This window comes from Chinchilla lanigera, unplaced genomic scaffold (genome assembly GCF_000276665.1).
Source record: "Chinchilla lanigera isolate Chin_1 unplaced genomic scaffold, ChiLan1.0 scaffold00010, whole genome shotgun sequence".
NCBI classification, from domain to species: domain Eukaryota; kingdom Metazoa; phylum Chordata; class Mammalia; order Rodentia; family Chinchillidae; genus Chinchilla; species Chinchilla lanigera.
The window spans coordinates 8476067-8490530 of record NW_004955411.1 but is presented as its reverse complement, the minus strand read 5'-3'; the positions used below and the strand labels follow the sequence as shown (position 1 = coordinate 8490530).

Here is a 14464-nt window from a genome sequence, read left to right as displayed (position 1 = left end):
CCCTGCAATGTGGCTTTGCGGGGTCCTCCCACGACAAATGGAACACACCTGCCCTCCTCTTGAAACTGGCCTGGCTTTGCAACTTGTTCTGGCTAACACAGAACAGCAAAAGGCATGGCGTGTAATTCTTAGACTGCACTACAAGAGTCAAGGCTCTCTTGGGATCTCGGGGCCTCTGCTTCCACCATGGGAATGAGCCTGAGTCAACCTGTAGAGGATGAAGAGACAGGCAGACTAGAGCTCAGTGGCCACCGCTCCGACATGCGAGACAGTCCTAGACCGGCAGATCTCACCCCCATGCGACTGACCCAGCACAGACCTGCGAGAAGGGCCAGGTGAGACTTGAGCGTCCCGCTACGTGCAGCCAAACTACGGGCCTGCGACCACTAAGCTTTAGGAGCACCTCACCCGCATAAACAGGGAGTACAGTAGCTCTGCTGTGAGAAAGTAGGCCTTGTAAAACGTAAGTTAAAGCATCATAAACTGTGAGCTGTACTGTCGTTTATGCCAAAATATAACATTATCTGATTTCTTGCGTGTGCATATGTTTAATTTTTTTTTAAAACTTGGTGCCTAATTGATGTCTATAAGTTTTTATTTTTATTAGTACAGGCTTGTGGTACAAAGTGTTCACACGCCCCGTGTGGTGCTGGCACCTTACCTAACAACTCTAATTCCAGTTTCACCGTCTTTCCCTCCCCACTCACACCGCTTCCCTCAGGCTCACTCCCTTTCCCATCTGAGAAATATCTATCTCCCTTCTTTCCACTATCTTTTATTTTGCTCTTCACTTATAGTTTGAGTTTCTAACGTAAGAGAAACCATGTGATCGTTAAGCTTGCACGCCTGGTTTATTCACTTCGTATTATGGTCTCAAGGTAAATCTAGTTTCTTACATATGACTGGTCTATCTTTCTTTGCGACAGCATAGTGCTCCACTGTATGTAAATACGGTACCACATGTTATCTACTTATCTGCTGCTTCCAAGATTTAGCTACTATGAATGGTGCTGCTATAACATGCAGAGGCACGCATCACTGCAGGATGACTCCTTTAGCACTTCTGGGAAGACACCTGGAAGGGAAATAGTAAGGCCAAGTGGAATTTCTACTTTTACTTTTTGAGGAATCTCCACACTGATTTTTATAGTGTTTGCACTAGTTTACACTCCTAACAACAACGTAGAAGGGAGGGCTCCTTCTTCCCTGCACCCTGCCGGCAATGATTACTTGATTTATTCGTGATGGCCAACCTTTCCGGAGTAAGATGGACTCATGTCTCTTTTTAATCAGGAAAAACCAGTCGTAATTAAATCAGCTCAAGAAGAAAATAGAACTACTTTATCATAGCAAAGGAACCAGGTGACATTTAGCACACTTGTCACCACCCTCGGGGGGCCAATATTTCACACGCAAGTCAGTCTGGTTCCAAAACCCGCACTCCTTGCCACTTTATTCAACCACCTTAGAGCAGAACGGATGCCAGCAGGAAGAAAGAAAATTCAGACTGACCAACAAAGGTGTCCAAATAAACAACAACAAAATCACACTGAAGAGACAAGTAACAGGAATATAAGGAATAAAGCAAATGAAAAGAAAGAGTTGTATACCAAAGAGGAAATGATAAAATGCATTTCTCATTCAGTCATGAATCTCACAGATATGGTCACAGCAGTATAAACACTAAATTGTGATCTGACCAAAAGTTAAACCATAACTCATGAAGATTCTGGAAGAAGTCTGCATACCTGAAGGATGGACAGCGTGTGCTGGGGAGAAGACAGTTTTATGAAAGAGCTAAAGTCTCCTGTCTGTTCGTAGGAGGTTTTTCATTTGTTTGTCGGTTGGTACTGGGGACTCAACCCAAGGCGTTCACACTGAACTATAACCCCAGCCCTTTTTTTTTCTTTTGAGACAGAACTGCACTAAGTAACTAAGATGCCCAGGCTGGGCTCGAACTTCCGATCCTCTTGCCTTAGAGCTGAGGGCTAAGATTACAAGCATCCACCACTTTGTGGCAGTTAATCTTAGCTGTCAAGCTGACTGGATCAGAAGGCTCCTGGAGAGGTGGCTGGATCATGGTGGCACTGCATCCTCCATGGCTTAACCCCCTGATGTTCACAGCTGAACGTGCTGTCCAATGGCAGGACCGGAGGAGGTGGCGGGTCCCTGGGCTGAGAGGTGCCCTCGTGGGGTACAGCTCTCAATGCGCTCCCCAACCTGCTCTGCTTCCAGGCTGCTACAAGCTAAGCAGTTTCGCTCAGCAAACCCTTCGCTCATGGTGTCTCTGGACTGTAGCCAGCTAACCATGGACAGAGCTCTGAAACCGTGAGCAAATCTCTCCTTCCTCTACATTTCAAAGGCCAGGCATTTCCCCAGCAAAAGGAAACCTAGCACAGAAGCTAAAATAACCAGACCTAAAACACTTTAAAAGCAGTGCAAGTGCCTTATGTACTAATACGATGATTAATTATCAGAAGAAAGTGCTGCGAGAGTGGAAAGGAGCTGCTCGTGGGAACAGAAGCACGGATCCGGTGAAGGGCTGGGTAAGGAACTGTTTGTGAGTTTTGCTTGTGAGATATTACATGGCTCATTCTGCATAATGTAATTTAAGACCTAATTCAAAAATTAGCAAATGCATTAAAATTTCTCACTGATGGATTCACTATATTCCTATCAATAATTACACCTAACAATAGGTGTAATTCCTATTGTTATAGATAGATACAGGTGATAGATATTCCTATCAATAATTACGCCTAATGTTAAATGTGGTAGCTTAAACAAAAACTATCTGCTTAGTGGAAAATACAAAATTATTCTAAAAGGAAAACTTTTTAAGCCTTGTGCCATTCAAAAACTACTTAAAATAACGTTCTCCTCAGAAGTAATGAATTCATATATTAGTGTATTTGCTTTAAAACTCATTAAGATCATTATGACCTGTTTTTTCATGAAATATACTTGGATTCTTCCAAAAATCCTAGCGATCAGACAGTACAGAGTTCTTTAGTCTTCTACATTTTGTTTTCTCACTACAAGAACCACAGATAAAAGCCATATTTACTTTGGTATCATGATTCAATTAAATAAAACCAACAGTTCACAGACATAGGAGGCTATCTCTTCCTCCAGATGCTTTTATCTGATAACTAGACTCATTCTCTTTCTGAACTATAACCGTTTTGTGTATTTTTAACATTTCTTAGACTGTTCTTTATCATTTCTAAACATTATCTGACATTTCAAAGAAGATTAATTGCATTTAAATATCTTAGGTAAAATAATCTGGACATACAAACATATTATTAGGTTCCTTTTTCCTGTTACATCTAGAAGACACAAAGTTTTATATCTATTTATTGTGTATTTAAAATAAGTAGAAAAACTCAAGACAATTGCTGCACGAAGACTATTAGTCACGCACCTTTCGTTTCACTTGTAATAGTTTAGGCAGCTAATGGGCACACTGAAAGAAGTCCCTTCTAAATGGGGCAGACTGGAGATACGGAAGGCGGCCACAGAGCAAAGCTTCTAGCAAAGAACAGTATCTGGGCACCAGGTCCAAAAATGAAGGTTTCAGAGAGATCAAAAACAGCAGAGATGGGGACAACGATGTCCATTCACGAAATGGTTCGGCCAGCTCTCACCCAACACAGGTAGCCTTACCCGCTGCCTTGCCTCGGCTTGGGAACACACTGCATGACTTCACAGCTCTGAGAACCCCTCCAAACGCGCCCAGATATTACCACACTAGACTGTGACATGTAATTTTTATGAGTATCAAAGCAGCGAAGTCTCCACAGTGGAGAAACTAATATAGTGCATATTCAAGCTGGGACTATAGGCAATGCAGGGATGTCCTACCCTAACACGTGGCTGCAGCTTGAACGTACCATGCCTCCTTTCAATTAAAGAATGCATCACTGCAATTCTTCAGGCAAGTTTCAAAGAACAACATTGTTTTCTGGCATGAAACTGCAACAGTGGAAGAAGTTACATTGCATTGATGCCCTTTATTCAACAATGGCTGAGTGGAACGTAAAACAGGTGTAGAAAAGAGGAAAAAGGAGAGCCTGTCTGGTAAGACATGTTGGTTTAAAGCGTAACTCCATCACATACCACCTCTGCATGCTACAGAAAGTTTCTGAAACTCACGAACTTTCAGTTTTCTTATCTGTCAGAAAGGGACAGCACCACTGCATGGGTTTTTGTCAAAAGTACCTGGAACCATTAGCATCACTGACGCTGGGCTCTAGAGACAGACTCTAGGTTCAGATCTTGGCATGTGAGCTTAGACAAAGTCACTTAACTTCCTCCACCTTCAAACCCTTCATCTATGAAATAGTGATAACGAATTTACCTGATAAGGTTGTTGTGAGAATTTAACAATCCATATGTCTGCACAACACAACACTAAAGACCAAATGGCTACACAGTGGGTCATCTCGTAGACCTCTGAGCAACCTCACGAACTATGATTATGAATAAACAGGAGAGATTTCGACTTCCGCTACTTGGACAAAGCAGCATCTATATTAAATTAAGAAAGTCTGAAGCTTACTGTACTAATTCAACTAGGAATATTTTCACCCTGAAAGAGAAGCATCTTTTCTCTCACCAGCACTATGTATTATATTAGTCAAAATTGCTTAATATAGAAGGCAGTTCTACAGGAAATTAAAATTCAAAGTAGGTTAAACTTCAAATGAGATTGAATGAAAGGATTTTGAAGCAGCTCATTAATCAACGAAAGATTAAAGGAATAAGAGTAATTCAGTGCCCCAGTCACCCCTAGACTGTGCAGCTCTGTCTCCTCATAAAAAACTCCCAGGAGGCAGAGTAACTGCGATTGCATTACATGCCCACATTCTGAGATCATGGAAGTTGGGGACGATGCCTGGCAGCCCCCTCAAGACCACATGGAGCGAGTTAAAAGTGGTAGTCACGGGCTCTGTTCCCTAAGGAAACAAGGGACCAAGAGATGATGAGAAGATTAATGACAGAAAAACATGCACTGCAACCTAAGCTGAAGCCTTGACTTCACCTCTGAGACATTCTAGAAGACTCTGTAATGGAAATCATGTAGACATAGATTCAAATTACACACTATGGGTAAATCTGTAGTCAACACGTTAACTTCTTTAGATGCCAACAAGTTAGCGTCCTAAGGAAATGTTTGGCTAGAATCTTTAAAATACCTTATTTCAGAAATTATGTACATACAGAATGGTAATTGAGGTGTGGGGAAAATCTCCACCTTAGTAACTCTGCAGAAGACAGTTTTCAAAAACTAAAAACAACGATGGACATTTGTTCCTCAATAAAGGAATGAATAAAGTAAAACAGAAGCCCATTTGCATGGGCCGTGAAAAACTGTGACTATTCATACAGTGAACATAATTTTTTGAAAAACACTGTGTGCACGTCAGATTTTCAGGTGATCTTTTTCCTACACGCAAAAAACACTTCCCACTTAGTTCATGGACAGACATCCCCCAACAATATAGGTGCAACACAGGGAAGCATACAGAGTCTAGCTTAGTGAGGACAGAAGAGGCCAGCTACTTCACTTAGTAACAATTATAATAGAGTAAGAATATTATTACTTAATAGTAATAACAGCAATGTAATGGCAATGTTCATTACTTAGTAATCATGTTTTCATACTGTAACTGTTGATGATAATACTTAACAGCAGTAATGTCTATTCACACAATGGACTGCTACTGGGCAGTAAAAGGGGAATAAGCTACTGACATAAGCCATGACATGAATGCATCTCACTAACACGAGGTGAAACCCAACAGAATGTATACTCTGATTCCATGTACGTGAAGCCCCAGAACATGTAAACCTAATTAACAGCAATGAGAAAGTGGCTGCGTATGGAGCAAGGAGAACAGATTTGCAGGAGGAAGTAAGAGGCTCTCAAGTGTGATTAAAACGTTCTATGCCTTGTTTTGGATCTTGATTCCACGGATTGCCAGGAACCCATCACACTCAACCCCGTGAATTTCGTTCCATGTAAATTACATTAGAGGGAAAACGTGGCTCTGAGTGTAACTCTTCAAGGAAGAAAGGGGTTTGCCAGAATAATTTTTTTTTAATTCAAAATGAAGTATACTGTAGACCGAACAAATCCTTTAATATTTAAAATTTCCAGACACGTAAGTATTTATAGATACAGGCTTTTCCTGAGCTAAAAGGAAGGTGGCCCAACATCCCAGTTTGCTGTAGCCAGCCCAGTGCAGACTTGATACCACAGCACACCGTGATGGTGAAGCATCCTGATCTCCAAGCGGCCCTAACCGTCACTTTAGCTACAGGGACATTCACGTATTGCGTAGTACAATGCGCTCTTTCACTTCTTCCTTTCAACCCACATCTACTAAGCCCCTACAACATGGCTAAATCCAGTTCCCTTCTCGCCGCCACTTCACATTGTTTCTGAGTCTCCACAGCCAACCTACAACAGCTACCCGGATCGCCCCTAAACATGACATGTACACCTGGGAGGAACTACACATAGAAGCGATGGAAATTTTCCCTAAAAGGATGTGAGTATTAGCTTACAAAAGAGGTACTATTTTCTGATCCATAAAAAACAAAGCACATAAAGATATTCACAAATATTAAATGAAGAACATGTTTACCTGCTGCCCTGTAAAGTATTTTTGGTTCAAAAAATATACAAGGATTTTTATCCTCTATGCAGGACAGAAGTAGGCCCTTGGCCTGGAAAGGGCTTCTGGGTATCACCACCTGGAAAAATGAGAGTTTTGAAAGACAGCTTTGGTAAGAGTGCATTCCATTAAAATCTCTTATAAGCGCTGATATTTAAATACAATTATGACTAAAAATAGTAATCTGTTTACTGTAGCCTAGTCACTATTTATTATAAAATTTACATATTATCCCCCAAAATTCCTTTTGTTTAACAAGTATTTCCAAGATGACTTCCGCATTCTAAGACATTATTCTTCTCTTAAAGAGCTAAACTGTCTATAAAAAAATGTCAAAACTTATACAGAATGTATAACAAAGCCAAAAGAATTATCAATACCTGTATTTACCTATAAAGTAATTTTTTTCTACTAATACTATGCTACTACTAATCAACTTTCATCTTTGACTATACCATGCAAAATCTCCTTCCTTCCCATGAAAAAATACAAACTTCTTTTCATCTCCACTGAATTTTATGATCCACTGAATTCTGTGATCCAGGTATTATACTTTCCATATCTGGCAGAATAAAAAGAAAAGTAAGGATATTTCACACTTCTAGGTGACAAAAAAGGACTATAGGATCTTCAGTCTTTTGTTTTGGTTTTTGTACTGAGGACTGAACCAAAGGCTGTTCCAACCTACATCCTTTTTTAATCCTTCGAAATGTCCAAACTGGCCTTGAACTTAGAATGAATTGTAGGCATCTTCCACCACTTTGGGACCTTCTTGAGAATGAAGGTAAAGATGAGGAAGATGATAATAACAGCAGGAAGTGCAGATGCTAATTTAGCCGAACACTATGTAGATTAATTCATCTACTGTTCATAGTAACCTCAAGAGTCAGCTGTCATTATTTTCCCATTCTAGAAATACTGAGTTTAAGGAGATAGCAAGAAGCTTGCCCAAGATCATACTACTTGCTAGACCGGGGATTTTCACCTACTTCTGACTGATGCCAAAGCCCTTGCACTTTACTTCAATATCACATTGCAACTCATAAACTTGAGTCTAATTTTAGTGATTTGTAAAAATAATTACATGAAGACAAGTATCACTTAAAAAGGATTTTTAAAATAAGCCCGAATTTAAAACAAAGACCCAAATAAAATTCCTTGAAACAAACCACACTTGGGTTTCAAAGTCAATTTATGCTATTTTCACTGAAAGAATTTAAAAAATAAAACAGGCTGGGCGTGGTGGCACACACCTGTAATCCCAACACTCAGGAGGCTGAGGCAGGAGAATCATTGCGAGTTCAAGACCAGCCTGGACAACAAGGTCAGCTCAAAGCCAGCCTGCACTGCATAGTGAGACCCTGTCTCAAAAAGAAAAACTAAAAATAAAAATAAAATTGCTGCACAAATCTATTGCACCTTCTGTAAATGAACTTGTGAACACATTATAACCATGTCAGTGTCTTCATTTTATGTTCCTACTTTTTAAGTTTCTTTTCATCTGTGACATGTTTTTATTTTTAGCCTTTTTTTGTGTGTGTGCTGGGAATTGAACTCAGGACCTTGCACTTACTAGACAGGCTCTTGTGCCGCTGAGCTACATCCCCAGCCCCTAGCCTTTTTACTTTATGTATATATTATTTTCACCTGAGGTGAAAAAATAAGAGACAGCAGAAGGAATAAAGGAAGGGAAAGAAAAGGTAGGGGACTGGGAGAAAAGATCTGTTGCATCTGCATCAACATTCAGCTCAAATACAAAATACAAAAGTAACTACAGTGTTACTTCAAATATAGCTTCTAGTCCCAACCTCTACTCAACTGGAAAAAAAAAAAGCCTATGACATTGATCTCACAGAAAAGGAAGAGAAGGTAGGGAATGATAAATACATGTTCACAACTGACTGGTACTGTCAGAAACAAATATACATCTCTAGACTGACATATCTGTGAGTTTCCATAAGGATTCCCCAGAACACTTTTCAGTAAAGAGAAACAGAAAGGATGAGAGTGTAAAATACTAAGACACAAAACTCAACCACACACAATGGAGTGCTGCTGCGCCTTAAAGAAAGACAAACCTGAGTCACCTGTAGGACAATGGATGCCCCTTGGGACCAAAACGTTAGGTGAAATACATCAGACACACAAGCTTATATGAGAAATGCAAATTTTAAACGAAGGGCAAAATAAAGGACAGATGACAGGAAATAGGGAGACGGATCTTTCTCAAAGGGGAAGGGGATCCAAATCAGAGAGAGCGGGGAGGGAAGGCGAATGAAGAGGAATTCAGATGTTATGGTGGTCAGGGTTTGCGAGGAAAGAGATTTAATACAGGACACATAATTTTTGGGATTATTTTATAACATTCACCCGAAAAGTCAAATGCAGAGGAGTGCAAGAGATCTGTCCTCGTGCTAGAGCCCCGAAGGACCCAGCTGAGGGCCTGGATCCCACGGCAATGGCCTCCACGAGGCCAGCTGGAGGCTGAGGGCCCACAGCACTGTCTCACGCAAGTCCGAGTCAAGGCTCAGCCCTGGGAAGGGCCTTGGGCCCGTGGTGGCTGCTAGAAAGTCTGTGCTGGCCGGGTGACAGGTCCGTGCTGAAGGCCGAGGGAGCTGCGCTGGAGCCAGGAAGCAGCGCTCAGGCAAAGACCAGAGCTCCCTGGAAGGCAACAGCAGCCACCCCGAGCGACGGTGAGGACCTGCGCTCCGATCAGGAGAACCAGCCGCAACGCTGCTTCTCCGGGAAGCCAGCAGCACGCAACCCCCTCCCGATCTCCTGTACCCTCGGCAACAGTCCTCAGGTGGGTCTTCCACGCCCAGAACCACGCTGACTCAGTTCGGCCTGGTGTCCTCACTCAAGCTGACCGTTAGTGAATCCACCACAGGTGTGTTACGGCCATATCCCAACTCCACACAAAGGATGGACACATGACATTCTGCAAACATGTACTACTAATAAAAGACCTAAGCCATTGTGGAGGCCGCCCATCGTAAGGTCAGGCTTCACAGTCAACTGTGTGAACAAGCACTACCTTACTCTAGACTGGGAAAAAACACAGCTAGTCAGCCACCGTCATGCTGTCTATTTAAAAAGTAAGCAGAGGACTAAAAGCAAAAATCCTGTCCCTTTGACTTTGACGTAACTATGGTCTAAACAGTAGACACTGTGTGTGTGTGTGTGTGTGTGTGTGTGTGTGTGTCTTTTTGACACAGGGTCTCACTACAGTTCAGGCTGGCCTTGAGCTCACTTTGTAGTTGAGGCTGGCCTCAAACTTGCAAGGATCCTCCTGCCTCAGCCTCCCGTGTGTTGGGATTACAGGCGTGCACCATCACGCCCAGCTTCTAAACAATAGATTTTTAAAAATCATGTCAGAATCAGTTAAGTGAGAAAAAGTTAGAAAGACACAATTTTGAAGGAGGTGGGAGGTAAGCTAACTATGCTCTCAGTCATCCACTTTGAGGTCTGTGAAGTTACTACTGTCCATGTCAAGCCCGCGCTGCAGCAAGACCATTCCGTAAAAGCCGGCCTGCAACAGCTGACTTAAAGGAAAGCCAACCTCTCTTCCTTAAATATCTTTAAGTTCACACAAATTCAAAGCCTCCTGCTTGTTTTCCTCCAGATAAGCATATTAGCACAGTTACTATTCACAGAACCCACCAAAACAGCAATATTAAATGAAGAGCAATGAAATCTATCAATGAGAATACCTTGATCCCGGGGCAATGCGCGAAGAAAGCTTCGGGACACTGAGAATGATAGAGAGCCCCGTGACCAACGCAGCCCCACGGGGACCTGATCGTGAGGCTTCCGCAGTTAAAAAGGTCCCCGGAGCGGTAGCGATACTTGGCAGCTTCATTGACGATCTGCGAGGAGAGAGGGACAGGTCACAACGGGGCCGTGCTCCCAATGCGTTTCCTGCAGTCACACCGTTAGAAACCCTACCGACCACAGTACGTGTAAGATGGGGGATGGGAGGCTGGCGGCAACACTTCAGTATTCCAGGGACTTCGCCTTTCGGGAGATTGCTCACAGTAAATACAATGCACTTACTTGATCGAAAGCAGGGAAAATATAATCTGCAAACTGAATCTCAGCAATGGCAGTAGCACCAGTGACTGCAATTCCGATTCCAAATCCAACAATTCCTTGTTCACACAATGGAGTATTAAAAACTCTATCTTTTCCTTAAAAAGAAGAAAGAAAATAAACTTAATATGCCAAATGAGAGTAATGTCATGCACAGAACACCTGAAAATTTAGTAAATTAATAATGGTGGGAAGGGAAAAAATAGAAGAGGCAGTAGATAATAAGTAGTAATGATGGGTGATTTAAATGTAGACAGTAATTATATTAACTGTAAATAATCTCTATGTTCCAATTCAAAGAAAAACAGATGGAATTAAAGAAAGCAAAATCCAATTAAAGAAAGCAAAATCAAAGCAAAGGTTCTTTTAACTACTTAAAAGAGAACATAATGCACAAGACCCTGGATTCAACCAGCAGGAGAGAGAGACACAGAGACAGAGACAGAGAGAGCGAGCGAGAGAGCAAGTGAGAGAGAGACAGAGAGATCGAGCGAGTGAGCGAGAGACAGAGCAAGAGGGAGAGAGAGGGAGAGAAAGCGAGAGAGCGAGTGAGAGCGTGAAAGATGGAGAGAGAGGGAGAGAGAGCAAGAGAGAGGGAGAGAGAGAGAGAAAGAGAGAGAGAGAAAGGAAGGAAAGAAGGAAGGAGAGGAAAGGAGGGAGGGAGGGAGGGAACAAGAGAGAAAAAGAAAAAGATAAAAATAACCAAAAGAAAGCAGGTGTCACTTTGCCAGCACCAAACAAAGCCCCCTTTAAGGGAAAAGGCGTTACCAAAGATTTAAAAAGAAAAATTCATACCCTTCAAAGGATTTCATTCACAAGAACACAAAATTCCTAAACTTAAACTCATCTGACAATGGACTTCAAACAAATAAGGAAATATAACGCAACACAAAAGACAAATGGACAGATCCACAATGTACTGCGAGCCTTCTGGCCTACTAGTTTTCATGGACAGAAAAAGCAAAGGTTAAAAACACGCAAGATCAGCACACAATTAACAAGCACGACCTATTTCACACACACAGGCCACTGCACCCACCAGCTAAGCGGTCAAGTCCTCTTACAGCAAATGGATAATGCGGACATTGGTGGACCATATACTGGACCATAAGCACAACCTCAACAACTTCTAAAGAAGTAAAATCTTTTTGTTAGGAGTTCATGTTTTTGGTACATATTTACGTTTTCTGTGGAACTGGTACATGTATGTGACACGTCTCAGTGCTGTCCTTCAGCCCCTGTCCTTCCGGTCCCTTCCGACTCCCTGCATTTCTTGATTCCCTTTATCATTTGAGAAAGATCTTTCACCTTACTTCCTCTTAGCTTTTACTTTGCTCTTTATTTGTAATTTGCATCTCTCATTTCAGAGAAACTATGCAATATTTAAGCTCGTGTGTTCAACTGATTTCGCTTAAAGTTATGGTCTCAAGGTGCAGCCATTTTCCTACAAATGAAGTTTATCTTTCCTTATGGCAGGGTAGTACTCCACTGTGTGTGAAGACCACATCTTCACCGATTAATGTTCGGACAGACATATCTCACTGAATAGATTCTCTGACCACGGTGGAATTCAGCTAAAAGTCAGTGACCAAAAGATAATTAGAAAGCCTTTATACTATAAAGTTTTAGAAGTACGTATCTAAATAACACACGACTCAAACAAATTAGATTAATGGAAATTAGAAAGCTTTTAAATAGAATGATAATTAAAAACTATATATCCCAAATTGTTGAGATTTTAAAGATAATGGCACAATTGCCTCTTTCAGGCTAACCCTCGCACATTTAAAGATTATAAATTCTGGGCAAACTATAACAACTATTTAAAGACATAGGAAGGCCAAAATTAAGCATAAATGGAGACTTGACCCTCAAAAGAAGGGACACAAGTAGATGAGCAGGGCAGTTACAAGCCTTGTCCGAAGGGAGCTCTCAGTGGATGTGCTGGAGAAGGTTGCGATTCACACGGTAAGTCTCAGTTTTCATGCGCTGTCCAAGAATTGCGCCAGTGAGCGGACACTGAGGAGGTAAACCCTTTATAGAAGGGCACCACACGGGGACATCCAAAATCTGTGCAGAAACTGCTCTAACGCTCATTAACCTCGGTACCTATAGGATGCTCCAAATACTCAATAGAGAAATAACCTGGAAGAGCTGAGGAGAAATGTCAGCTCTTACTGTGCCTTCCAAATAGGAAACAGAATTTAGAGTCTGAGATTTTTTAAATTAAAGGAGTCTGACGAAGCCCTCAAGCTTTCCACTCAAACCACAACTTTACTTACATTATCACCAGATTCTCACTTGAGAATCTATCGCCTCTCAGCTAATATCTGCATGTCATGACACAATCCAACTTCAGTGGCAAAAGACGGCCACTGGCTGGCCAAGGAACCAAATGTTTTTGGACAGTTCTGATAATCATGTTTTTATTTCTATAACCAGGGATACCAGTTCTTCTTGGTATATTCAATTTACTATCAGCTCAATCCTTCCCTTTAAATACGAACTGTAAATAGGGAAGGTGCTGAGAAATGCAGACTAGACATATCCTATAGCTTCCAACTCTAAACACAGCTGCAAAAACTTAAAAGCATGATTCATACTCATAGTGATCTTTGACCACCCCTCCAAGCATGACCGCTACTCCTCATCAGTTCCCTATTTAACTGCAAGTAGCTGATAACTTAGTTTTTTTTACTTTTTTGTTTTTTATTTTTTTGTACTGGGAGTGGAACTCACGACCTTGCACTTGCCAGGCAGACGCTGTGCCGCTGAGCTGTATCCTCAGTGCTGATTGTTATTCTGAAAATCTGATTCCACTGAAGTAAGGACAATTTCAATGGTAGAACATAAATTCTAGCTGCTTCCACTAGAATCCACATCCCTGAAATGCCTGAGCCATTTCACCATATGCAGCATTATTTATTCCTTGGTGCTTCAAGTTCACGATTCAGGTTCTTTTTCATCTTGCAAAGAAAATATACCTTTTGCCATTAAAAGGCAAAACAGTTCATTTTCTTAGAACTCGCCTACTAGGACAGACAGTTTAACAAGTCCTTTTGACATATTTAATGATGTAACCGAAGTGCCTGAACATGAACTATATATTAAAAACCTGTTCCTTTTTTGTCAAATATTGAGGGTAAGAACACTAATAAAACACACAGTATTGATGACAATATTCATGTTGTAACACAATTAACTCAATGTAAAGTTCATGTACAACGTGTCCTGGGAGATGACTGGTAAATAGAATACCTGAACTACGAGGTAAGTCAGACCAGGACTTAGGTGTCATCTCTACAAAATATTAAACTCCCTAAACCTCCACTTCTTCATAGAAAAATCATGATGCTGAAAGACTAAAATAATTTATACATTTATTTAACAAATGTTTGTAACATACTTAACATTATATTAGTACTTTTCTGCACGCTAGGGAACAGAGTCACAACTAGAACAAAACAGATTTGTATCCTAGTGAAGTTTAAATTCTAGTCAAGGGAAATTATCAAGAAAAACAAAACTAAGGAAAAATATATATATAATGTAGTTACAACAATAAGTGCTATGGAGAAGAACAAAGCAAGGGATGGGGAGTTGGAGGTGGGTTGGGGCTACTGTATAATTTTAAGGCGATCATTTCCCTCATCCCAGTTGTTCTTTCCTTTTGAGCAGTTTAAGGAAGG

The 14464-nt window shown here is 41.2% G+C and overlaps 1 protein-coding gene across 1 annotated transcript in view; it reads right to left on the bottom strand.

Moving 5' to 3' along the window:
* Positions 1-14464, bottom strand: part of Bckdhb (branched chain keto acid dehydrogenase E1, beta polypeptide) — a gene marked incomplete at its 5' end in the record, with an annotated part of 198690 nt that overhangs the window by 136034 nt on the left and 48192 nt on the right. The window contains 3 exon segments of the mRNA XM_005377677.2: positions 6657-6765; positions 10397-10552; positions 10740-10873. Of these exon segments, the coding sequence (XP_005377734.1) occupies positions 6657-6765; positions 10397-10552; positions 10740-10873 (399 nt within the window).